The 23,836-nt window shown below is 55.6% G+C and overlaps 3 protein-coding genes across 4 annotated transcripts in view; 2 read left to right on the top strand and 1 right to left on the bottom strand.

Annotated features, from left to right (window-relative positions):
* The first annotated feature begins 568 nt into the window (after nt 1–568).
* On the top strand, nt 569–8,134 carry LOC122369152 (urocanate hydratase-like). The gene is made up of 9 exons (XM_043343640.1): nt 569–1,164; nt 1,655–1,788; nt 2,954–3,107; nt 3,409–3,666; nt 3,903–4,668; nt 5,796–5,971; nt 6,610–6,791; nt 7,251–7,361; nt 7,665–8,134. Exons 1-9 carry the CDS (start codon nt 940–942, stop codon nt 7,792–7,794), a joined length of 2,136 nt encoding a protein of 711 aa, XP_043199575.1. The 5' UTR covers nt 569–939; the 3' UTR covers nt 7,795–8,134.
* LOC122369150 (capping protein-inhibiting regulator of actin dynamics-like) lies at nt 8,125–23,735 on the bottom strand. Of its 2 annotated transcripts, none has more exons than XM_043343636.1 (9): nt 23,436–23,735; nt 13,759–14,690; nt 13,306–13,530; nt 12,824–13,045; nt 12,395–12,554; nt 11,101–12,134; nt 10,688–10,807; nt 10,330–10,445; nt 8,125–10,102 (listed from the first exon to the last, which is right to left on the bottom strand). In XM_043343636.1, the coding sequence occupies exons 2-9, from the start codon at nt 14,680–14,682 to the stop codon at nt 8,344–8,346; spliced, it is 4,560 nt and encodes a 1,519-aa protein (XP_043199571.1). In that variant the 5' UTR covers nt 14,683–14,690; nt 23,436–23,735; the 3' UTR covers nt 8,125–8,343. The 2 variants fall into 2 exon arrangements, with proteins under 2 accessions (XP_043199571.1, XP_043199570.1); XM_043343635.1 differs by lacking the exon at nt 23,436–23,735 and adding an exon at nt 22,861–23,018.
* Nucleotides 14,981–23,836, top strand: part of LOC122369153 (X-ray repair cross-complementing protein 6-like) — a 33,159-nt gene continuing 24,303 nt past the window's right edge. Inside the window, exon 1 of the mRNA XM_043343646.1 lies at nt 14,981–15,122. The gene's annotated coding sequence lies outside the window, so the exon portion shown is untranslated. The remainder of the gene's footprint in view (nt 15,123–23,836) is intronic.

Genomic DNA, 23,836 nt, shown 5'->3' with positions numbered 1-23,836 from the left:
CATATCTCAGCAGCGGCTAGAGCGATTGTCTTGCGGTCATTTTTATAGGGTAGCTGCATTCTTTCTACCAAAGGTCGGATACTCTTCATCTATGTGAGTGACCCCCCACTGCACGTGCAAAATACAACAATAAGAGGTGCCAAATTTGTTCCCATTTCAGTAACTCGGTAATTACTGGGGCGATTTCGCTGAAACTTGGCATACAGGTAGGCACCCACCAGGCAATGCATTCCCATGTGTTGCGGTTAGGGTGCTACTGCACGTGCGCACGTGCAGGGGGCGTTTCCAGATCTCGAGAACGGCTGGGCCGATTGCGCTCAAATTTGGTACACGGTTGGGGACCGGTTAGTAGGGTGCCGTGCAAAAGTCATTTTGGACCCCGTTTGCACGTGCGCACGTGCAGAATGCCGCTTCCAGATCTCAGGAACGGCTGGGCCGATTACGTTCAAATTTGGCACACCGCTAGCGACCGGTTAGAAGGGTGCTTTGCACAAGCCCGTTGGAAGTACCCTCTCGCCCTTCCGCACGTGCAGGGCTCACTATCTCGCTCGCTCGTTCTTCGCCCAAAGGCGTTTTACTGGTAATATGAATTAATTGATGCATGTTTGGTAAATGTCAGTATTTGCCGATCGGAAGCATCAGTGAGCGCAATTTATGGTCGAAATGTAGACCGTGACGGGTAGCCCGGGCGTCTCTGCGTCGCAGAAGCGGAGTCGTCGCCGTTTAGCCCGAGGCTTTCGGTGACGCCTCTGACGTATTTGGAGGCTCGTCCTCCGATAGGATCGTCCTAGGACTGGTTTGTCCTCCTGCGGCGGGCTGCGGCCGGTGAAAAACATCCTCCGGGCCGGCCGGGCTCCGATAGGATCGACACGGTCCGGCCGAGCCCCCAGCCACCAGGGTCGCCTCTGACAACCGTCCAGAGAGCGGTCAGCAGCGATCATGAGCGCCACGACGACAGCGACGGCGGTGGAGACGACCCCGGCCGTGCTGCGGCTCCGGGCCGGAGACGAGGAGACGCGGCGAGCAGACGAGGAGACGCGGCAGTTCCTGGTCGATCTGTGCTCCGGACTGTCGGTGACGCCGCTACCGCCGTCCAGAGCCAGAGATGAGACGCTGGCGCACGCCCCGGTGCGCACCACGCACCTCAGCCCCGAGGAGGAAAAGGTACGGCTCTGGGGGAGGGCATATGGCTCAGGGTAGCCGATGTTGCGGCTCGGGAGTGGGAGTGTTACGGCTTGGGAGCTGCTGCTACGTATGTACGGCTCGGGGAGAGGAGCTGTAACGATCCTCGAGGTCGAGGGGGTTCTGTAGGGTTGGAATATGGCTCGGTTTCTTACTGCCTGCCATGTGCTGAGTATGCAAGCTCACTGGTTGATTGATTGGCTTGGTTGACAGGGTATGCCACGAATGGCTTTGATTTTTCCCGAGAAGAAAACCAATAAAATTTTTGTCTAGACTCTAGAGTTCTAAATTTTGGCAGGGACTTTTCATGCACTTAGTTTCAATTCTTACTTTGTAGCGTAAAACATCATTAGGATAGATAACCGTCTTCTATGAAACTCTGTTGGTATTGAGCCTATACTTTTATAAGTTTTATAGTCATGCGTTTTAGCGCCTTTAAATGCACACTGTCGGCCCGTCCCGTCGTTCTCAGACGGCTCTGCGGAACGCGCTGCGCTACTTCCCGGAGTCGTGTCACGCCGAGCTGGCCGCCGAGTTCGCCGCCGAGCTGCGCCGCTATGGCCACATCTACATGTACCGCTTCATGCCGGACACGAGCCGTATCAGGTGGGTGCACCGCCGTCCGCGACACCGGACAGCACGGTACAACACGGACGGCCGAGCGGACGGGGACGGGGAGAGGGGGGGGGGGGATTATCGCGGCGATTACCTATTCAGCTCGGCTGCAAGTGAAGCGTGATTCTTCTTACACGTGTGCATACTGCGTACTGGCGACTGCCTAGTCTTATGACGCTTTAAAAGGGCATCGATGTTTTCACACTTTCAAACGTTTACCAAATCTAGGAGCCACGATACGTTGTTGTATTTAGGCATTTCATGAATCATCATCAATGGCTGAATGTATATCAAAGCCTATAACTATTGAAAAGGTGGCCGCCTTTGAGTTTGCGCACAGATGCTCGCCGTTTGCGGTATTTGGCGATGGTAGTATTCGGTGATGTTTTGCTGTCCGGGCGTTGTAGTTCCTTTCGGCTGTGATAGTTTTACAGCGCCAGTCGCAGTCTCCCGCTCCACCCGTTTCAAACGGCGCGCCGTTACACGTAGGCTATTATTAAAGAAACTGAACTCTACGCCATTAAATGAAACATAATGCGGTAGCTTCTCACTAGTGTCTTGTTTGATCGTGCTATAAGGATAACAATTTTATTCAAACGCCAATAGTTATTTGGCGTTGATATTAGACTTCTTGTTCGCTTGCCTGAGCATTTTCTAACCGGTCGACAACTCTGGCTCGCTTAGGACGACCTGTAATTCATTATTTAGGATGCTGATCATGTCCCTGAACAACAAATCCCTAACAAAGCGACAAATTCTATTGAAGTGTCTCATGGTCTGCTCTTATGTGGGACGTTTAAAGAACGGCCCCGATTTCGCCACCTGCCCATTGGCTCCAACACTGGCCGAGCAGATGCTGCTTTATCGAGTATCATACAGACTCGAATTCATTCGGGCACCGAGCTAGGAGTAGGATGCCTTATCCGCTAGGCGATGCGTTGTAAATTACAAAAGTACCTAACTGACAGCTCTGTGACACACATCACACAATAGTCGCAACGAACTCTAGTCTCTATAGCACTGAAGACAACAGCTAGAAACACAACACCACTGCCCGTCCTTCACCACAGCTCCCATTAGTGGCCACCCAAGCTCTGCAGTGACCACCTCAGCAGTGCTCTCCAACAGTCACCTGTACCTCTATGCGCTCCTCCAGGGCGTACCCGCTGCGGCTGTACCCGGGACAGTCGCGCCAGGCCACCTCCATCATCCTGATGATCATGAACAACCTGGATCACCGGGTGGCGCAGTTCCCTCAGGAGCTGGTCACTTACGGCGGTAACGGACAGGTGTTCTCCAACTGGGCACAGGTGGGTCCACCGCCGGTGGACACAGGCCTCTCTCTCTCTCTCTCTCTCTCTCTCTCTCTCTCTCTCTCTCTCTCTCTCTCTCTCTCTCTCTCTCTCTCTCTCTCTCTCTCTCCGTTTCTGTTCTAGCTCTTTTCTCTCTCCTCCATCCGCCTACCCTCCCTCTTCCTTCGCCTTTGGCTGCGCTGCTCTATCGCACTCTTCCTCTCTTTCTTACTGTCTCTCTCGATCTTTCACTTTACCTTTCCTCCATCTTTTCGTGTTTCATGACTTTCCCTAACGGTTCCCTGTCCCCCTCCCCCAGTTTCGTCTGACGCTGCACTACCTGTCGACGATGACGGACCGTCAGACGCTGGCGCTCTACTCGGGCCATCCGCTCGGCCTGTTCCCGTCGACACCAGCGGCGCCTCGAGCCGTCGTCACCAACGGTCTGGTGATTCCCAACCACTCGAGCCGGCGCGACTACGACCGGATGTTCGCGCTGGGAGTTACCCAGTACGGACAGATGACGGCCGGCAGCTACTGCTACATCGGACCGCAGGGAATCGTGCACGGGACCACGGTAAGGACGGAGGGGCGGGGAGGATGGGAGAGGATGTAAGAAGAGGTAGGCTCTGCCCTGGGTCCCTGTCCTGGGTCTAGCGTTCTTCCTCTCTCTCGTCTTTGCGCTAAACATCTTTACACTTGCCTGACCTGACCCGACCTGTGCCCAGCTGACGGTCCTGAACGCCGGCCGTCTTTACCTGGGCACCACTGACCTGACCTGACCTTTTCTGACCTGACCTGACCTGTCATCAGCTGACGGTCTTGAACGCCGGCCGTCTGTACCTGGGTTCCGCCGAGCTGGTTGGTCGGGTGTTCCTGACCTCGGGGCTGGGCGGAATGAGCGGCGCCCAGGCCAAGGCGGCCACCGTCAGCGGCTGTGTTGGTGTCATCGCTGAGGTGAGCCGCGAGGCCATCTACAAGCGGCACGCGCAGGGCTGGCTGGACGAGGTGATTGACGACCTGGATTCGCTGGTGGAGCGGGTGCGACGCGCCCGCCAGGAGCGCCGGCCGGTCAGCATCGGCTTCCACGGGAACGCCGTGAGCGTGTGGGAGCGGATGGTGGAGGAGCACCGGCGCAGCGGCGAGCTGCTGGTCGACCTCGGCTCTGACCAGACCTCGTGCCACGCGCCCTTCTCGGGCGGCTACTACCCCGTCCAGCTGGGGTACGACGAGGCGCGCCGAGTGCTGGCCGCCGAGCCGGACCGGTTCCGGCAGCTGGTGCAGGAGTCGCTGGTGCGTCAGATAGCCGCCATCGACTACCTCACCGAGCGGGGAATGGCCTTCTGGGACTACGGCAACGCCTTCCTGCTCGAGGCGGGCCGGGCCGGAGCTAACGTGCACCGCGCCGACGACCCGACCGGCCTGCGCTTCCGCTACCCGAGCTACGTGCAGGACATCATGGGCGACATCTTCAGCCTGGGCTTCGGTCCGTTCCGCTGGGTGTGCGCCTCTGCGGAGCCGGAGGACCTGGCGACCACGGACCGGATCGCCGAGCGGGTCATGGAGGATATCATGAAAGGTGAGGGGAGGGAGGATGGAGGACGGTGGAATGCAGGGGCGGATCCAGAAAATCTCCAAGGGAGGGGCCATTAGAAACCAGGAGGCCCCCCCCATAATCCCACCTGTTGGAGGCCCCATCTTCCCACTTGTTGGCCCCCCCCCCCCCAAAAAAAAAAACTGCGTCTATTGAGCTTATCTAGCTGTTCAGGCAACATCTCAACATCTGTGCAGGCTTGGAGGCCCTCTGTGCAGGTTAGGAGGCCCTGTAAAAGTGGTCATCTCTGTGAGTATAAGAGACCTCCAAGTTATGAAAAGCTTTACCAATCTTCTAACAAAGAAGTCTTCTCAGCTAGTCTTCTAAGAAATAACTAAGTGGGTAGGTTAAAAAAACTCATCGGATTTCGGCCACTTTATTTTCAGGAGGCCCCCTTTTCAGCTTTTTAACTTTTTAACTTTTTATTTTATTTTTGAAAAAAAATCGGCCAAGGGGGGGGGGCCATGGCCCCCATGGCCCCCCCCCCCTTGTATCCGCGCCTGGTGGAATGCGAAGTTGAAGGGTGTCTGATAGTGCTGCACCCTGGTGACCTCTATTTCATATCGCTGTGACCTCTGGTACCGCTGTGACCGCTGTGACCCCTGGTACCGCTGTAATCCCTGATGCGGTACCGTTATGACCTCTGGTATAGTGATGTCAATCACGGAAAATCGGAATACCGATACCAAACCAAATACCAACTAAACCACGGGAGAATACCGAAACCAAACCAACTTGAGAAACTGAGGGAAATACCAACTTTTTACCGATTTCTTAGCCTCTAATACATTAGTGAGGGCCTATGATACCAACAAAATACCAAACACATTACGATTGAAATACCAAATACCAAGTTGGTATCGGTTTGGTATCGGTATACCAAAAAGTTGGTATCCGATTGACATCTCTACTCTGGTACCGCTGTGACCTTGATACCGCTGTCATGTGACCTGTGGTACCGCTGTGACCTTGATACCGCTGTCATGTGACTTCAGTGGTACCGCCATGACCTCTGGTACCGCTGTGACCTGTAGTACCACTATGGCTTCTGGTACCACTGTGACCTCTGGTACAGCTGTGACCTCTCGTATAACCTCCTCTCCACTCCCTAGACGAGCTGCCCGAGCCGGTGCGCCAGCAGTACCGGGACAACCTGCGCTGGATCCGGGAGGCCGGTCAGCACGGCCTGGTGGTGGGCTCACAGGCGCGCATCCTATACTCCGACTGCCGGGGACGGTCGGCCATCGCGCTGGCCTTCAACGAGGCCGTCCGAGACGGCACGCTGCAGGTAACTGATAGGGGCAAGGGAGAGACCGAACGGGACTGTCTGGGTGGGATGGCGTGGGATTCATTCATTCATTCATTCATTCATTAACTCGTTATTTTTATTCATTCGTTCCATTAGCTCGTTAGTTTTCATTCCTTCATTCATTCATTCATTCATTCATTCATTCATTCATTCATTCATTCATTCATTAGCTCGTTAGTACTTAGTTTTCATACATTCATTCATTCATTCATTCATTCATTCATTCATTAGCTCGTTAGTTTTCATACATTCATTCATTCATTCATTCATTCATTCATAGATATTTATTCGCTCGTAAATTCTAATTTTTCATTCACCGTTCTTTCATTCAGCATTTCGTTTGCTCGTTAGTTAACATTCATTTAATTAATCGGTACGCCTGCTCGTTCACTCATTTGCTTGCTTCTTCATTCGTTTCCTCTTTAATTTATTTGGCATTAATTTGGTTCAATCACTCAAAGTAGGCACGTTCATTCGTTCACTCTTTCGCCCACGAACTATTCTCCGATATAGGTAACGGTGAACTTATTCACCGATATAACGTTATGCTCGTATGTTATCTGTCGATTCGATCTCCGGCGAATCCATCGTCCACTCCCCCTCCGTCCATGCGCCAGGGCCCGGTGATTATCAGCCGGGACCACCACGACGTGAGCGGTACCGACTCGCCGTACCGCGAGACGTCCAACGTGTACGACGGCTCGGCGTTTACCGCCGACATGGCCGTCCAGAACTGTATCGGTGACGCCTTCCGCGGCGCCACCTGGGTCTCGCTGCACAACGGAGGAGGCGTCGGCTGGTGAGGGGAGGGAGAGAGAGAGAGAGAGAGAGAGAGAGAGAGAGAGAGAGAGAGAGAGAGAGAGAGAGAGAGAGCGAGAGAGCGAGAGCGAGAGCGAGAGCGAGAGCGAGAGCGAGAGCGAGAGCGAGAGCGAGAGAGAGAGAGAGAGAGAGAGAGAGAGGAGAGAGAGAGAGAGAGAGAGAGAGAGAGAGAGAGAGAGGAGAGAGAGAGAGAGAGAGAGAGAGAGAGAGAGAGAGAGAGAGAGAGAGAGAGAGAGAGAGAGAGAGAGAGAGAGAGAGAGAGGAATGAGGTCGAGGAGGAAAGAGGGAGTGGGAGGGGAATATTTTTTCCATTTTCGGAGCGTTGTCACTTGCCGTGCGTGTTGATTGCATCTTGTTCGGGAACGTCCATTTCTCCCCCTTCCCCTCCCGATTGTTTCTGCGCTTGCTTTACGTCATGCACCTTCTCACATGGTCGCAGGGGTGAAGTGGTGAACGGCGGGTTCGGGATGGTGCTGGACGGCTCGCCGGAAGCCGACGAGCGAGCCAGGAACATGCTGCACTGGGACGTTAACAACGGCATCGCCAGGAGGTAACGAACACATCGCCAGCCCGATTTCTTCGATGTACGCCGTCATAATAATCGCAACACTAACCGTTGCTTCTTCACCCTTTGTCATTCATGCCCCCTATTCTGCCCAGTGCCCTCCTGAGCCCCAGTATTCCTGCAGCTGTTCTGTGTCACTGTCGTAATTCCCAGCACTGTAAGTGTCCTTCTCCCGCCGTCCCGTATCCAACTTCTCCCTAATTTAGCCTCTATCTGTGACCCACCAACTCTGTCTCCTTGTCCCCTCGGGTTCGTTTGACCTTTCCAACACCCTCCCCCACCTTACAGGAGCTGGTCCGGGAACGATAACGCCGACCTGGCCATCGGCCGAGCGATGGAGGCCGAGCCACTGCTGCGAGTCACGCGCGCACATCGCGTCAGGGAGGATACCCTTCTGGAGGAGGCGCTCAAACAGTGAGAGGCCTTGGCGGCGGGCGAACCGAGAGCAGACGCAGATGTGAGACATAATGGTCCCAGAAGACGAGATGTGACGCAGGGTGGTCTAAAAGAGACAATATGTGGCGCATGTGGTTCTGCAGAGACATATGTGGCGCATGTGGTCGAGAGACGCCGAAGGGATACTAATGAACAAGAGGGAAAAGTGTACAGCAATTGATTTTTTCTCTTGTAGGAGGCTAACGTGCAATCGGGATACAGGGGGCACTCAGCTTTTGTGTTTGCCTATGATTTGGGACTGCTAGAATGCTACTGGTAATTGAACTTTTTCAATGCAACTAACAATACATGATCGAGGTTGACATTTTGTATTTGCATTCTTTACAACACTTGTTCGTCTTAACAGCTTATACAAAGGACACAAGATACAGACAGGTCAAAAAGTCAACAGGCGGGCGGTAGTGCCCCAACGTAAAGCGTACATGGCGATCCGGCGCCGCTCCGCAGTATCGCTGAAAGCCCGCAGTTATACCTCTGCCGCCGTGCCGCCTCACTGCCGCGGCGGCGTGAGCTAACGATCGTCGAGGGGCGAGTGCATGCCGCGCCCCATACCGCCGTCGCCGTACATCATCCCTCCCCGCCCGTAGTTTGGCATGTGCTGCATCAGCGGCCGCGCCGCCGGCGGGTACAAGCCCGGCATCATACCGGGCCCGGGAACACCGGGCATCACGCCCAGCAGGCCGGGCTTCGGCATCGCCGGGTACATCATGCGGTTCTGCATCTGCATGGCCGCCGCCATCTGCTGCTGCTGCTGCGGCGGCATCATCAGCGGCGGCATGGCGCCGGCCGCCGCCGCCGCCGCCCGGCGCGGGTCGGCCGCGGCGGCGGCGGCGCGCGGGTCCTGGCGCGGGTCGGGCCGCGGCTCGCGGTAGCGCGGGTCCTCGCGCTCCATGGCCAGCTGCTGCTCGTACTCGCGGTTGGGCTCGGTGGGGATGACGGGCGGCTTGGCCGGCGCCTTGTCCTCCTGGCTGCTGCGGCGCCGGTGCGCCTTGAGCCGCGGGTCGGCGCGCAACTGCGGCTCCGTCAGCCGGTAGCGCTGCTGCGAGTAGTCTAATCGCTCCACGGTCACGTGCACTACCACCCACTCCATCGGCGGGTGGGAGTTCACCGACGCGTCGATCTCCACGCACGGCTTGAAGTCGACCGGTTTGAACGGCAGCGGCAGGTCGGAGGCGTCCTTGTCGAAGTCCATGGGGCCGGGCAGCTCGGCCCAGCCGGTGCTGCGCATGTCCCGGTCTGGCACACGCAGGTCCGTGTCGCGCACACGGAGATCTGTGTCGGGAGTGGGCCAGGCCGGGCCGCCCGGCGGCTGCCGCAGGTCCACGTCCATGCCGGAGATGCCCTCAGAGGGTTCGCCACCACGGCGCGGGTCCGCCGGCCGGGCCCGAGGGTCTCGGATGTCCACATCACGTGCCGAGCGCGGATCGCGAGTGTCCACATCCCGCATGCCACTTCGGGGATCTCTGGGATCCACATCACGCGCTGAACGAGGATCCCTCGGATCCACATCTCGTGCTGCCCGTGGATCCCTGGGATCCATATCTCGTGCTGAGCGCGGATCCCAAGCATCTATATCGCGGGCGGAACGTAGATCCCGGGCATCCAGGTCCCGTGGCCCACGAGGATCCCGGGCATCTACGTCCCGTGGCCCACGAGGATCCCAAGCATCCACGTCTCGTGCCGCACGAGGATCGCGAGGATCCACGTCACGTGCTGCACGTGGGTCCCGAGAATCAATGTCTCGTGGCGCGCGAGGGTCCCTGGCATCCACATCTCGTGCAGCGCGAGGATCCCGTGAATCAATATCACGTGCGGCGCGAGAATCTCTGGAATCAACATCTCGCAATGCCCGCGGATCTCTATTATCCGTGTCCCTGACAGGCCACGGGTCCCGGGCGTCTATATCCGAGTCGCGAGGGTCTGCTCCCCGCAGAGCCCGCGGGTCACGCAGGTCGACATCTCGCGGTTCTCGCCGGCCGGGGCGCCCCTCACCGTCACGGAAGCGCCGGTCCGGCGGCCCTCGCCAGTCGTCGCGCTCGTCCGAGCCGCGTCGCTCGTCCCGCCAGGAGCCGCGTCGGCCGCGCGAGTCGCGCTCATCGACGTCCCGCGCCGACGCCGACGGCCGCCGGCTGCGCTCGTCCTGGTCCCGCACCGGCGAGCGGCCGTTGAAGTCGCGTCGCGGGCGCCCGCTCCGCTCGTCCCAGTCGTCCTCGTGTGAGCGGCGCGGCCGACCGCCCTCCGGACCCGGGAACCGCGGCGGATCACCGGAGCTGCGGGGAAAAGGCGCCGGTCAGAGATAGGCGGTGGACAGTATGGCTGGGGACTGAACGAATTACGGGACCTTGAGCTGAATTTATGTTTTCCTCCAGCCACGTTGAACTGGCTGCATTTAATAGCAGACATTTTAGAATATCCAGTTGTGGAATAAGGTACCAACTACTGACCATCACTAACATCTATATGGTTCTGAACTACCGATAAACGCTGGCCAACTCACCGAGACTCCTGTTCGGAGGTGGTGTTTTTCCGGATACTGGTCAGGATCTGATTGATAGCGTCCGTCGGGTTCATCTTTTCCTCAGCTGCGCTGTTCGTGTCGCCGGTTTGGCTCTGCTGCGGATAAAAATACAAAGAATTTGTTACGAACTCCACAACTCACCACATATCAGCGACCCGCAGGGCAACTGAATAAAAACACTCAATAGAAATAAATCACTTCATATTGTTACTTCATAAAATGAAGAAGCAGAAACATAGCCGAGTGCTTCAGATGACGTGCATAAACGTGATGCCCTAAACGGTACTGATTCTTTACCTAACTCGATATGCCGGAGCGATCTGTTTAAAAAATTTACCTCTGCTGAGGAGATCTGTTTGAGGACTGCCGTCAGGGGCGGCGCGTCCTCTTCATCGCTCGAGTACCAGTTGTCGTCGGCAGCCCGGTCCTCGTCCTCCTCGGTCGGCTGAGGAGTGTCCTGACGAGAGGAAAAAAGGGTTGAAAGTCAAGTAAGGGTAGGTTCACACTTCACAGCGATCGCTGTATTTTGCACACTTCTCACTTTGCTATGAATTTCATTTACAAGCCAGGAAATATATATCTAGATAGAGAGGATAATTAATCGCCTCAGAATCGCAAGTGATAAAAAATAATCAACACATAAATATACCACCACGTAGGCCGTGAGAGATATATGTACAAAGTGCTGGTTAGCGTGGGAGACCCCTGAGCACCTACTGCAAATGCACAGTAGGCGGTATCGCGTCTCACCTCTCTGGGCACGTGCTCCTTCTGGTGCTGGTGGATGCGCAGGTAGAGCTGGCGCTGACTGGCCGGCAGGCTGTTGATGTAGTCCATGTTGGGCGGCTCGGACTCCTGGCCGCCGGGTGGCGACTGGACGCTGCGCGGTCCCCGGGCGCTGCCAGGAGGCGAGCGCAGATCGTCGGTCGCCGGGCCCGGCGCCGCCGGCGGAGACTCGGCCCCGGTCGGCTCACGGGACGCCGACGACGGCCGCCGCTCGCGGTCCGAGCTGTCTCGCGGCGACCGCTGCTGGTCCGGACCGGCCGACCGCGGCGAGCGGCCGCTGTCGGCGTGAGGCGAGGGTGTCCGCTCGTCGGAGCGACTCCGCGTCTGGCGGTGCTCCTCCCGCGGCGGCGCGCCCTCCGCCGTCTCCGGGTCGGAGCCGGCGCCGCCGACCGGCCGGATGTCGCCGTCCTCGGCGCCGCTGGGCGGCCCCTCGTCGCGGGCGGCGCGCCGCTCCTCCCGGCGCCGGCGGCGCTCGTGGCGGTCGTGGTGGCGCGGCGAGCGGTCGCGCTCGGCGCTGTCCCGCTCGCCGCGGCGCCGGTGGTGCCGGTGCTGTCGGCGCTCCTCTCGCTCCCGGCGCTCCTGCGCGCGCCGCTCTCGCCGCTCCCTGCGCTCTTCCTCCTTGGCCGGGTCGCGGCGCCGTTCCGACTTCTCGGGCCTCTCGGGTCGGTCGGGTCGGTCCTGTCTCTCCGGTCGCTCGGGTCGCTCCGGCTTCTCCTGCCAGTCCGGGCGATCGAAGCGCTCGGGTCGCTCGGCGCGGTCCTCCCGGTCGTCTCTGCCGTCCCTGCCCTCCCGCTCTGGCCTGCCGTCGCGGTCGGGCCGATCAAAGCGTTCCGGCCGCTCCGGCCGCTCGGGGACGCCCCACTCGGGGCGGTCGTGGCCGTTCCAATCCTTACCGCCGCCACCCCAGCCGAGCCGCTCCGTCACTGGCCAGTCGAGAGGGTTGGCCGACCTCACGCTCAGGTCGTTCTCGAGGTTCCTCGGGTCAAACGAGCTGTTTACTGAAAACAAACACCGGTGCCGAGGCGTCAAATCAGGTGCATCGATTGCAAAACAACCACAACGTTGATAACTGCCGTATTCTGCATCATTTCTCACGTTATAAGAAGTACGACATAATTGCTTGCTTACCACCTCAGGCTTACCATACTTTCTACTGTGCGATTATAATATAGTTACAGCATTTTGTACATAAAATTGCATTGTCGCTAGCAGTTATACGTCATAGTAGGTCTTTTTCAGCCAATTATAGATCACTCACTGAGATGCGCCTTTCTGGTCTGCTCCATGTTGGGAAAGCTGAAGTCGGGCTCGATGTTGTCCTTCCTCTTTGCGGCGGCCGCGTCGATGACCTGGTTGGCGTCTGGTCGGGTCATCCGGGGAAAGTCGCCCAGAATCTCCTTAGGAGCCGTCTCCAGGTGCTGCAGCCAAATGGGAAAAGTAGGTTATGTATAGTTCAATGAAGACCTGTTGGCAACTGTCTTGTCCAATGAACATCCAATGACTAGGGAACTAATGAACTGTTGTCCTAAATACACACTCATACAGAAAAAGCGAGACATGCGTCACCATCCCCACACAATGGCAAACTCCTAGGCAGCAACAGATGATGTTCAAACGAAGAAGTTGAACGGCGAAATCAACCAGTAAGCCAATGGTGTTGACTGCCAGATATCTGTCGTCGACTCACCTTCAACAAAATCGGCCGGAAAATGTCATTCAGAGGTTCGTGACTGAACTTGCACTTCTTATCAGGGTAACACTTGGCTCCAGTCTGGTAAAACTTGCATGGAAATGCCTTATGTAAGTATAAACATTTCTCCTTCTTGGCACAGCAATTCATCAAGTAAAACTTGCAAAGCTCCATCTTGCGCGGTGGAGTTGCGTTGTGGGAGTAGGAACACATTCGCCCCTGTTCGAAGAAAGAGATGTGTGTAAGCATAAACAAATCACAAATATATTACGATACAGAGCGAACTGGAAGGCAAGCTATGGTATGAGTTTGCGTAAGAAATACTTTGACGTTAAAAGACACATTTAACAAGAACCTAAAATAATGATAGCGGCGAATATCGAAAAGCAATCACTTCATTTCACACAAAAGCCCCGATGCTCCGTTGTCGGTGAGGTACCAAGAGCAGAGTATATATAACAGTGCGGTATGTATCCTACCTTCTGGCACTTTCCCTGCATGAAGTAGCTACAGATAGCGTTCGACTTGTGCATCGGACCGCGGTCCATGCGGCGCCGCTTGCCGAAGCGCTGGTGGCCGCCCATGCCGCCGCCGGTGACCAGCTCGTCCTCATAGTCTCCGTAGTCGTGCTCCGGGCCGCGGCCGTAGGGCGGGTCGTAGCCGCCGCCGTCGCCGCCCGTCTGACGGGGTGACGTGTCCGGCGCCTGGGCAGTAGGGGAGACATGGGGTCACAGGGCTGGGCACACTACACAGGGCAGGGCTCTGGGCCGCGGAGGAAAACACATCACAGGGGTCTACGACCGAAAAATGAATTAGTTCAGTCCCAAATACTGAAACAAAATTAACATACCAGACCTGATTTCAGGAGCAATTAAAACAGCGGTAAATGACCAGTGACGCAACGTTAGTTTGAGTTACGGCACGTTTCTCACCTTGCGTTTCTGTGTGAGCCACTCGGGGTTGAGCAGGCTGTGTTTGCGGGGCTTCTCCGGCTCAGGAGAGGCCTTACGCTTCTCCGGTGTGGTCGGGTCACCGTTGGGAGCCGGGTCCTTGGCGGCGACCGGAGGGACCTCGTCCTCATCATCGTCCTCCAGCTCTCCGTCCTCTAACTCTCCCTCCTCCAGGTCCGGGTTGGGCTCTTTCTCCGCGGGAGCCGTGACAGGCTGCTCAGTGTCCGACTGCACGGCACTTTTCTCGGCGTCAGACGCCGGAGCCGTCGAGTCGTCCTGCTTCGAGTCTGACTCAGCGTGGGACTGTGACTCTGACTCCACATGAGACTGCGGCTGTGACTCTGACGCGGTGTGAGACTGAGTCTGGGACTCGGACTGCGACTGTGACTGGGCTGACTCTAACTCGGTCGACGTTTCCATCGGCTCTGGGGCCGGCTCTGACTGGACGGTTTCATCCCCCGACTGCGACTCGACTTGACTGTGATCTTGCGGCGACTTCGGGTGCTCGTCTTCTGAGTGCGTCTCGGCCCCCTCTTCGGACGGCGACTGTGGTTGGTCATCTGAGTGATACTCGGCTGCCTCCTGAGGCGACTGGGGGTGCCTCTCGTCCTCTGAATTCGACTCTGCTTCTCTCTCCTCGAGCTGTCCGCCTTCGGAGTGTGACTCTGCCTTCTCCGAGGGAGACTGAGGTTGCTGCTCATCTTCTGACTGTGACTCCTCTCCCTCCTCTGAGGGAGACTGGGGGTGCTCGTCGGAGCGGTACCCGGCCCCCTCGTACGAGGGCGAGTGCGGCTGCGGGTCCACCGGCGACCCGGTCCACTGTGCGCCGTCGTCGGGGCTGTCCGGCCCCTCCTGGTCCCCGCACGGCTCCTCGACAATCTCCAAACGCTCGTCGTCAGTGTCCATTGCTGTTCCTGACAAACAACAGAAGCCCCAAGGTTACCGTCGGGACTTATCAGTCGGGTGAATGGAACACGATTTCGTTCCGAGGACAACAAAAAGTCGGGAGTAATGACCCCCAGGCCAAATATCAAGCATTAACGGGACGTTGAATCGTGATTAGCGGGCCGAGGTGACACGACGCGACACCGAGCCAGTGGGGTCCAGGGAAGGGGGAGGGGGAGGGGGCGATAACGAGAAGGGTGGAGAAGAACAAACAGAACCGCGGCGGCCCGCCGTGGTCGGCCGACAACACGCGCAGTGTGAGCCGAGCCGCGGTGCACGAGGGGTGCGCGGAGTGTTTCTCGCGCGGCGCGCGCGAAGAACGCGATATAAGTGCGCGGTTTGGTGTACGGAATAACAGGACAACATCAACGGAGCGACAGGAGACGGACGCAGGATGACAGGTGGGCGCAGCGATAGGCTGCGGGGGGGGGGAAGAATCTAGGTAGAACGGCCACGAGGAGACGGGATAGGGGGGGGGGGGTGGGACCGTTCGACGGGCGCTATAGAAGTGGGCGTGACGGAGAGGGGTGGGTATCTAGTTGACCACGACACCGTGCGCCTAGCGAGGCCAGCATCTGTGGTCCCCGTCGTGCCATGGCCACGGCCGACGGGGGTGACCTGATCCGTATATGCCGTGTGCACAGGAGGACCTGGCAACTGTGGTCCCCGTCGTGTCATGGCCACGGCCGACGGGTGTGACCTGATCCGTACATGCCGTGTGCACAGGATGACCTGGCAACTGTGGTCCCCGTCGTGTCATGGCCACGGCCGACGGGTGTGACCTGATCCGTACATGCCGTGTGCACAGGAGGACCTGGCAACTGTGGTCCCCGTCGTGTCATGGCCACGGCCGACGGGTGTGACCTGATCCGTACATGCCGTGGGAACAGGAGGACCTGGCAACGTTGGTCCCCGTCGTGCCATGGCCACGGCCGACGGGTGTGACCTGATCCGTACATGCCGTGTGAACAGGATGACCTGGCAACTGTGGTCCCCGTCGTGTCATGGCCACGGCCGACGGGTGTGACCTGATCCGTACATGCCGTGTGAACAGGATGACCGGGCAACTGTGGTCCCCGTCGTGTCATGGCCACGGCCGACGGGTGTGACCTGATCCGTACATGACGTGTGAACAGGATGACCTGGCAACTGTGGTCCCCGTCGTGTCATGGCCACGGCCGACGGGTGTGACCTGATCCGTATATGCCGTGTGCACAGGAGGACCTGGCAACTGTGGTCCCCGTCGTGTCATGGCCACGGCCGACGGGTGTGACCTGATCCGTACATGCCGTGTGAACAGGATGACCTGGCAACTGTGGTCCCCGTCGTGTCATGGCCACGGCCGACGGGTGTGACCTGATCCGTACATGTCGTGTGCACAGGAGGACCTGGCAACTGTGGTCCCCGTCGTGCCATGGCCACGGCCGACGGGTGTGACCTGATCCGTACATGCCGTGCGAACAGGATGACCTGGCAACTGTGGTCCCCGTCGTGTCATGGCCACGGCCGACGGGTGTGACCTGATCCGTACATGCCGTGTGAACAGGATGACCTGGCAACTGTGGTCCCCGTCGTGTCATGGTCACGGCCGACGGGTGTGACCTGATCCGTATATGCCGTGTGCACAGGAGGACCTGGCAACTGTGGTCCCCGTCGTGCCATGGCCACGACCGGCGGGTGTGACCTGATCCGTACATGCCGTGTGAACAGGATGACCTGGCGACCGTTTGGTGTGGGGAGAGAGATGGGGCGGGCACCGCGTGCTGATCCGGTCCGATAACATGGGGGTGGTGGGGGTCTGGGGGAGGGGATGGTCGGGGTCGCCACTGATTATGGCGCTGCTGCGTCAGCCCCTGTTCTGGACGGCGTTCCATGAGTTCGCTGTATCCGTCGAGTACGTGGCAACGAAAGAGAACGGCGCGGCCGACGCGCTCAGTCGGCACGACTTGGCGCGGTTTCCGGCGGCTGCGGCCACAGGCGGGCCAGTGTCCGGTCCGGCCCCCATCGTGTGTGGCGGAGTACCCACAGGACCCGAGCCGTGGAACCCACGCGCTGACAGGTACCGCCTGTGAACCCTGTGAACGGGACACGCGCGCATAATCTAGTATGAATACACATACCCTTGGTTCCTTTGGGGTGTTTGGCGGTGGCTCGCACAGAGCTGGAGGCGAAGATAAACCCGGGTGTTGACGGCCTTTCACAGCCAAACAGGGAGAGGAGTTGATCGGAGGACACGCTAATCAAGCATTAACGGGACGTTGAATCGTGATTAGCGGGCCGAGGTGACACGACGCGACACCGAGCCAGTGGGGTCCAGGGAAGGGGGAGGGGGAGGGGGCGATAACGAGAAGGGTGGAGAAGAACAAACAGAACCGCGGCGGCCCGCCGTGGTCGGCCGACAACACGCGCAGTGTGAGCCGAGCCGCGGTGCACGAGGGGTGCGCGGAGTGTTTGCCCACCCACCATCCCCATCATCACCGTCCTGTCCTTTGTTCCCAAACGACCCTCGTCGTCCACCCGGGTTTGACGAAGCGGTGGCTCGCACAGAGCTGGAGGCGAAGATAAACCCGGGTGTTGACGGCCTTTCACAGCCAAACAGGGAGAGGAGTTGATCGGAGGACACGCTAAATGCCTTTGAATTCTATCCTTACCAACATCCACAGGCTTACGATGACGGATCTAGATTCAGTGTCCCCGACCAGAAAAAAATGCTGCAGGTTGACGGCTCGCATTCAAATGATTCAAGCGGTTCTGGGTTCAAGCTCGAATGATTGTCCATGATAAGTCAAGCCCCAAAAATGCGGCTACATCCGCCCCTGCCCTTCGCGACACGGACCAGCAGGCAGGGCTTCGTCCGGCGGTGCCCTGGTTAATATTCAGTGGTCCTCAAACCGCCTAGCAAGCACTTTCACTATGCACATACAATAGCTCGAAATCAATAAATATATCACGGCCCAAAGTTTCGTTAACCTGAGTTTCCCCAGCCCATGAATTATCATTCGAGCCATCCCGATGCGTCATATCGTTGCCCCTTGCCCCGTGATCCCCCGCCCCGGTGACGTTATCACGAGACGCGGCCGACAAGGCGACGGCGGAACTGCGCAGAGGCTACCACCGCGCAGGACCGTTCCGTGCGCAGTGCGGAAACCAACTGCCCGCCTGGGGCGCTCGGAACGTTTCCAACGAGGCGCCCAATGGGGGGGGGGGGCTATTGGTAAGCAGGTTGTTCGGTTAGATCGATAGAAGTTAGAACTTACATACGTAGGACCAAATCAGAACGTAAAACAGCAGGTTGACGGCGACCACCTGACGCAAGAAGAAAGGAGACGCCATTCAACGCGCTGAGGGTCATGTTGCAGGGAATGTGGACCATATGGATCATGTTACATGCTAGAGGCAGGATTCGTGTACTGCATAACATTGAAAATCCGTTTTTTTTTTTTTTGCTGATGCTCAGTGGTTTTGAGGGCTCCAGTTCATGTCGAAGTTTTTCTTCTCTTGCACTGTCTACCCGCTGTTCCTTTTATCTTATGTAACGAAGCGAAATAAATGGAAGCTGGGCAGAGCACCAGGAAGAGTGCTTCCAATTACTGTAACTTAGTGTAAATACCGCAGACCGCAGCTCGGTTCACCGTTCACCAACACCAGCAAATTTAAAAAATTAATCAAAATTAATATCCCATGGCGAGTGCCAACTGCCAACCTCCGGATCCTACGCCTGTTCTGACGGGCGCGGATGCAATTTTGAATTTTGCTGGTAGGTATACACGCCAAAATGTATCTTGATAGGAACTAAGAACCCTTGCGTAGCTAAGCAAGCCCGTAAAAGATCGTTTTAATAAAAAAAACTGAAAATTACCTATCTGAAATAGAGACGCTTATCGTGAAAATACGGATGACGCAAAGTCGACCAGGACTGTCACTACATATTTGCAAGAAATGTTTGAGGGATTGGTATCCAATCAGCATTAGGGTTTATTCGTCTGAGACAGAAACCAACTAATCCAATTCAATAAAATAGTGGGAATGTCGAAAACTGCTGATGGTCGGTTCACGGTTGAGGGAAGTTTGGCTTACATACCAGACTAGTATTGTACGCAATGTAACCAAAAATGTTTTTGGCCGCGGAGCAGGGGCCCAGGGCGTAACGAAGCGAAAGGCCATGATAATGGACGAGCATTTGGGTACTAAACTATATGCCGTGCCGGGCAGCATAAGCGCGGGAGCCGGGAGGGGGGAGGCAGCTGGCCCCAACTTTGGGGCTGTGGGGCTGACTGCCCCCACTTTTCCTCAAGGACCTTTGGTGCTGGGGACAGACATGCTCTGCTTAAACTGCACTCTGCGTTTGTTAGGGTCGAGTGACCGTCAGCCTGGACAGATACTCGTAAGTAGTGTTAGCAAGTTTCAGCATGAGTTGGTCCACAGAAAGTGCGACCTGTTACAGGTTACCAAACAGGGACGGAATAAGTTGTGACGTAAAAAGAAACGTTTTCGTTTTTTATTCTCGGTGAAAAGTGAATGGCCTAAAACCGGTGAAAACCTTGGGAGAATCTTAGGTTGATCTACGCTATGAAATCACACCGGGGAATATCAGGTGTGCCCCTCAGACAGAAAATAGTTCCGTCACCACCAGGGCTGCGGAGTCGGAGTCGGAGTCGGAGTCGGAGTCGGTCGGAGTCGACAGTTGTGACCGGAGTCGGAGTCGGAGTCGGAGTCGATTTTAGAAACCCGAGCCGGAGTCGGAGTCGGAGTCACCGAAAATCTGTCGACTCCGCAGCCCTGCTAGGTCTGCGGAGTCGGAGTCTGGAGTTGGAGTCGGTCGGAGTCGACAATTCTGCACGGAGTCGGAGTCGGAGTCGGAGCTGGTTTTTGAAAGCCGGAGTCGGAGTCGGAGTCGCCGAAAATCCATCGACTCCGCAGCCCTGGTCACCACTGCTATGCCCTCTCCCACTCAATTTTGAGACCCTTCTCTGAATTTACCAATGACTCGAGGCAATGGAGGTAATATAGTTACTTGACAAAACTATCCTGACTGTCCCAAAAGTTAGCCTCTGCATGTCATTTTACAGATTTGCATCTCGTTTTTATTTGTGCTTTTTGTGCCAGTTCAAAGTTCGTTATACCTACATATGCACATTTTTATTTAAAAAAAAAAAACTGATTAAAATCGCCCATTACCTTTGACTTGTGATAATAAAGAACCGCTTTTTACCGTAAAAAGACTTTCGGACACGAGGCTACCGTCCAAACGGCTCATCAAATTTTGTGATTTTGTTTCGTGTTGCCTAATCGCTGAGAAGGGGCATCAGACATTATAACGGCATCAACTATTATCTTCCCCTCCTGACTCCTGCACCGGAAAAAGAATAGAAACGGAAAAAGGACAGGCATTGGTAGCTGAAGCGAATGCCCTCATTTCGGATAAAGCGCCGCCAGAACGGTGGCTGCGAGTTGCGACGTTATCAATTCAATTTAGTTTCACTATTACAACGTTAATCACTTTATTGGAACTACGCAAACGGCAATGCCTTAAACTCGCGCATGACTGGGGTATTTTCCATAACAAGGTTGACTGGGAGGGGAGGGGGAAGGTTCTACAGAGCCCCCCTCCTATCTCCGAAACTACTGGGCCGATTGTTAAAATTTAAACGGCGTCTCACAGCCCTGGACAAACTGCCGTTAAAAACCTTATTTCATGGACCTCGAGGTCACCAATGACGTCACAGGTACGGTCAAAGTAAAACTTAGGAACATTTTAGTTTGTTCACAACATGGGCTCCGGCCTCCGTCCGACCGCCGGCTTACGAATCCAATCAGGCTCATTTTTGGTTTACACACTCGTTGATACGTTTACACACTCGCCTACGATACCACGAGAGTACAGAACTTGTACTTTGAATTTATCAGGTCAAAGCCAGGTCATCCTAGGTCACGGAAATGTTACATCATGCATCGGTCACGTGACATGTTTTATGGGATATTTCAACTATAGAATTATGAAACAGTGTCGTCTGTGTCGTTCGAGGCCTCTTTTAGCTGGACATAGCCAAGGTCAGGTCACTCAGGTAAAAAAGGTCAAATTTTGAAGTTGATTTAAAAAATGTCTCATCAGATGCAGTTTGAGCTCAGGAACACGATGGTGCTATTCATTTTGGTGTAAAGTTTCAATAACATGCTGATTTTTTTTTTGAAAATTGAAAATGTTGAAATATTTACTACAAAGCGTATAAGTAACTAATCCATTTTTGAAGATATATGGAGCTAAAACTTCCTAGAGTAAAGCATCGGTATAAATTCTATAACATATATTCCGTTTTTTTCGATGAGTCAAAAACTTATTGTAGAAAATTCAAAAATAAAATATTTATGGTCTTGTGTGCAATTAAAAAAATGCAAATTTTGAAAATCCGAGATAGCAGTTTGATAACCCTGTGTATTCGGAGTCCTCTCATGCAAATAAATTGGATCTAGCTTAAAAACTGAGCTTTTGAGAGCGATGACCGTTGTTCAATGTTATGAATCAAAATCGGCAGAGCATAACGTCACTCTGGCGTCATTTCCGGTCGACCTATGATAGCTACGAATTTTTGTCTGGACACAGGGTGTCAATTGATGTAGCCCAAGGCACTACAAGTTTCGTGTTGATACGTCCAGCGACAGTGGCGCGGGAACTACTTTCAAGGCTGGGGGGGGGGGGGGGGGCACCTGATACTTCCCGAAACTAGGGTACCCCCAAATCTAGTTTTTTCACCGGATTTAGGCCACTTATTTTTCACCCCTTGGCCTTATAAAACGAGAACGTATGCAAAAAAGTGAGGTATTCCGTCTCAGCTGAGTCGATGAGTTTCTTGGTAACCTGGAATGAAGGTTTAAATCTGCCACATGAGTTGTGGAGCAAGGGAAAGAGGGGGATTTTTGTTTATTTTATAGTTTCCATTCAGTTTTTCTTTGTGACCCACAGCCACTAATTTGGGGAGGACAAGCTGCCCCGAAGGTTCCTGGCCCTATGAAAAGTTGTGGGGACAGCGCCCCCACGGCCCCAGAGTTGTAGGGGCACTGACAGGCTGCCCCCACTACCCCCCCCCCCCCCCAGTTCCCGCGCCTATGTCCAGCGATTTAGAAGATAAAACAGAAAAACGGGAGTGGGCCCCCCAGTGACGCGCGGGTAAGACGTCGAGATTCATGGGCTTTACTGGCAGTTAGTTACTAAGGAAGGTCAAAACGTCCTGTGTGAACAGGGGAAAGTGTCCCCCGGACATTTTGATTCAGATAAAAGTTGCACTCACCGATTCGTGATGAAAAATGCATATAGCCAAGCTTTTCTTGAACCTTTCAAATCGGCGAGTTGGGACTGCGCGATAATTTTGCATTTGATGAAGCAAATAAAATATTTTCCCATTTTTCCTTTGATAAATTCTTATCATTTTGGGGTGATTATATCGGCCCACATCCAGACGCCCTGCAGTCATTCCTGATCCGTAATTTTGTTCTCGGTGAAAATGGCGCGCAATGCATATGAAAAATCATATGATGAAACTTCACGTAATTTGATTGCCAAAAAAGATTAAAGCGCCCACAACAAAATATTTCAGAAAACGCTTCACGGGGATTTTGAATGTTTTACAGAAAATTCGTGGTGGTCGAGGACATCTCCAGAATATCATTCACAATTTGAACGTCACGTAGTTTTCTTAGTATTATAGAGTTAAAATTGCATGGATGAGCATAAAATTATGGGTGGCCGTGACCGGGGACCGGCACGGGTGCGTCCGATGACCCAGCCGGGCAAAGGGCGCCACGTCACGGTACGTCGGTCGGCGTCGCGCCGCAAAGGACCGGACCGCCGGCCGCGGTGGGATCGATTCCCGACGCGCCCCAGCACTACTAAAAAACGAACAATTTCGGATGGATCAGATATGCGGGAAAGGTTGATTAGTTGGATGTCACAGTCCAGAGTGTTCGATAAAAGCACCCCAGGAACCACCCCCTCCCCACATGGCGGCTAGGGGGAGCCTACCCGAGCCCCCACCACACGCACGACGGGCCGCCGCCGGCCGCTCGTCGGGGCGCCTAAGCACAAGCTTGATCCTTTCACAGCTGACCACTGGAGCAAGCCCATGGGCATGCCTTGTTTCTTACGGTGTCACGAGGTCACATGGTGATGATACGGCACAAATCCGGATCCAAAATTAATTTCCTACGCCGGTTTGGCTGGCGCTTCTAGCCAGCGACCCTGGAACGAGCGCCTCGCCCGGCCGGTGGAGCTGTCATGGCGGGGAGCCGGCCGCCGGCCGCCGAGTGCGCCGCGCCGCCGCGTTCAGGGCCGTTCCAATTTTACCCGGATAGCCTGACGCAGCGATGAGATCGATGTGCTTCCGACGCGGGGACAAAGGCCCCGGGGGCACGCACAAGGGTTGCTACAGAACATGTGGCGATATTGACACAGCGAGAAGCGACTCATGCAGGATAGCCTACGCAAAAAGAGGAACTTTTGGGGGAAAAGATCATGTACAGCCGTATCATTTATCAGCCATCAGGGATGAATCTCCAATGCACCGAACCTAAGGACGGATGACCTCGCACAGCATTCACATTGAATTTTCACTGGTGATTTACCACCAAGGCTGAACCAAAGACTTCGATAGGTAGATAAATTCGAGCGTTTCTAGGCGTCTGGGATCTTGGGACTGGCAGTACCGCGTGCTCGAACCAACCTTAGACAGCAAGGCTCATTGTACGTAGTCCACAGAGCCTCGGCGTAATGATCACATTTGCATGGATCCCCGTGCAGGCGAAAACGTGTATCACAGCCTCCACGCGGCGAAATACGCCCTTCCGCAACGGTCAATGGCGGTCGACGCCGTCCGCGCCGGAAACTGGGACGCGACATGACGTCAGCAAACGGCCTCTGCCCGCTGCGCTGACGCCAAGAATGTAGCCTCTGCCAGGGTGGCAGGAATACAGACGACAGCTGACTGCCCGTCGCCGCCGGGCACTCGGCCGCTCGCTTCCGAGTTCCGAGTCTGCGAGTGACTTCGTGTGACGAGGGGGGACTGGAGGATAGGATGGAGGGGGAGGGGAGGGGTAAATTCCAAACTTCACTGTTGCCGACATC

This window comes from Amphibalanus amphitrite, unplaced genomic scaffold (genome assembly GCF_019059575.1).
Source record: "Amphibalanus amphitrite isolate SeventyFive unplaced genomic scaffold, NRLGWU_Aamphi_draft 001011F_arrow, whole genome shotgun sequence".
Classification (NCBI taxonomy): domain Eukaryota; kingdom Metazoa; phylum Arthropoda; class Thecostraca; order Balanomorpha; family Balanidae; genus Amphibalanus; species Amphibalanus amphitrite.
The sequence above is the reverse complement of the archived record's forward strand: the minus strand, read 5'-3'. Positions and strand labels throughout refer to the sequence as shown.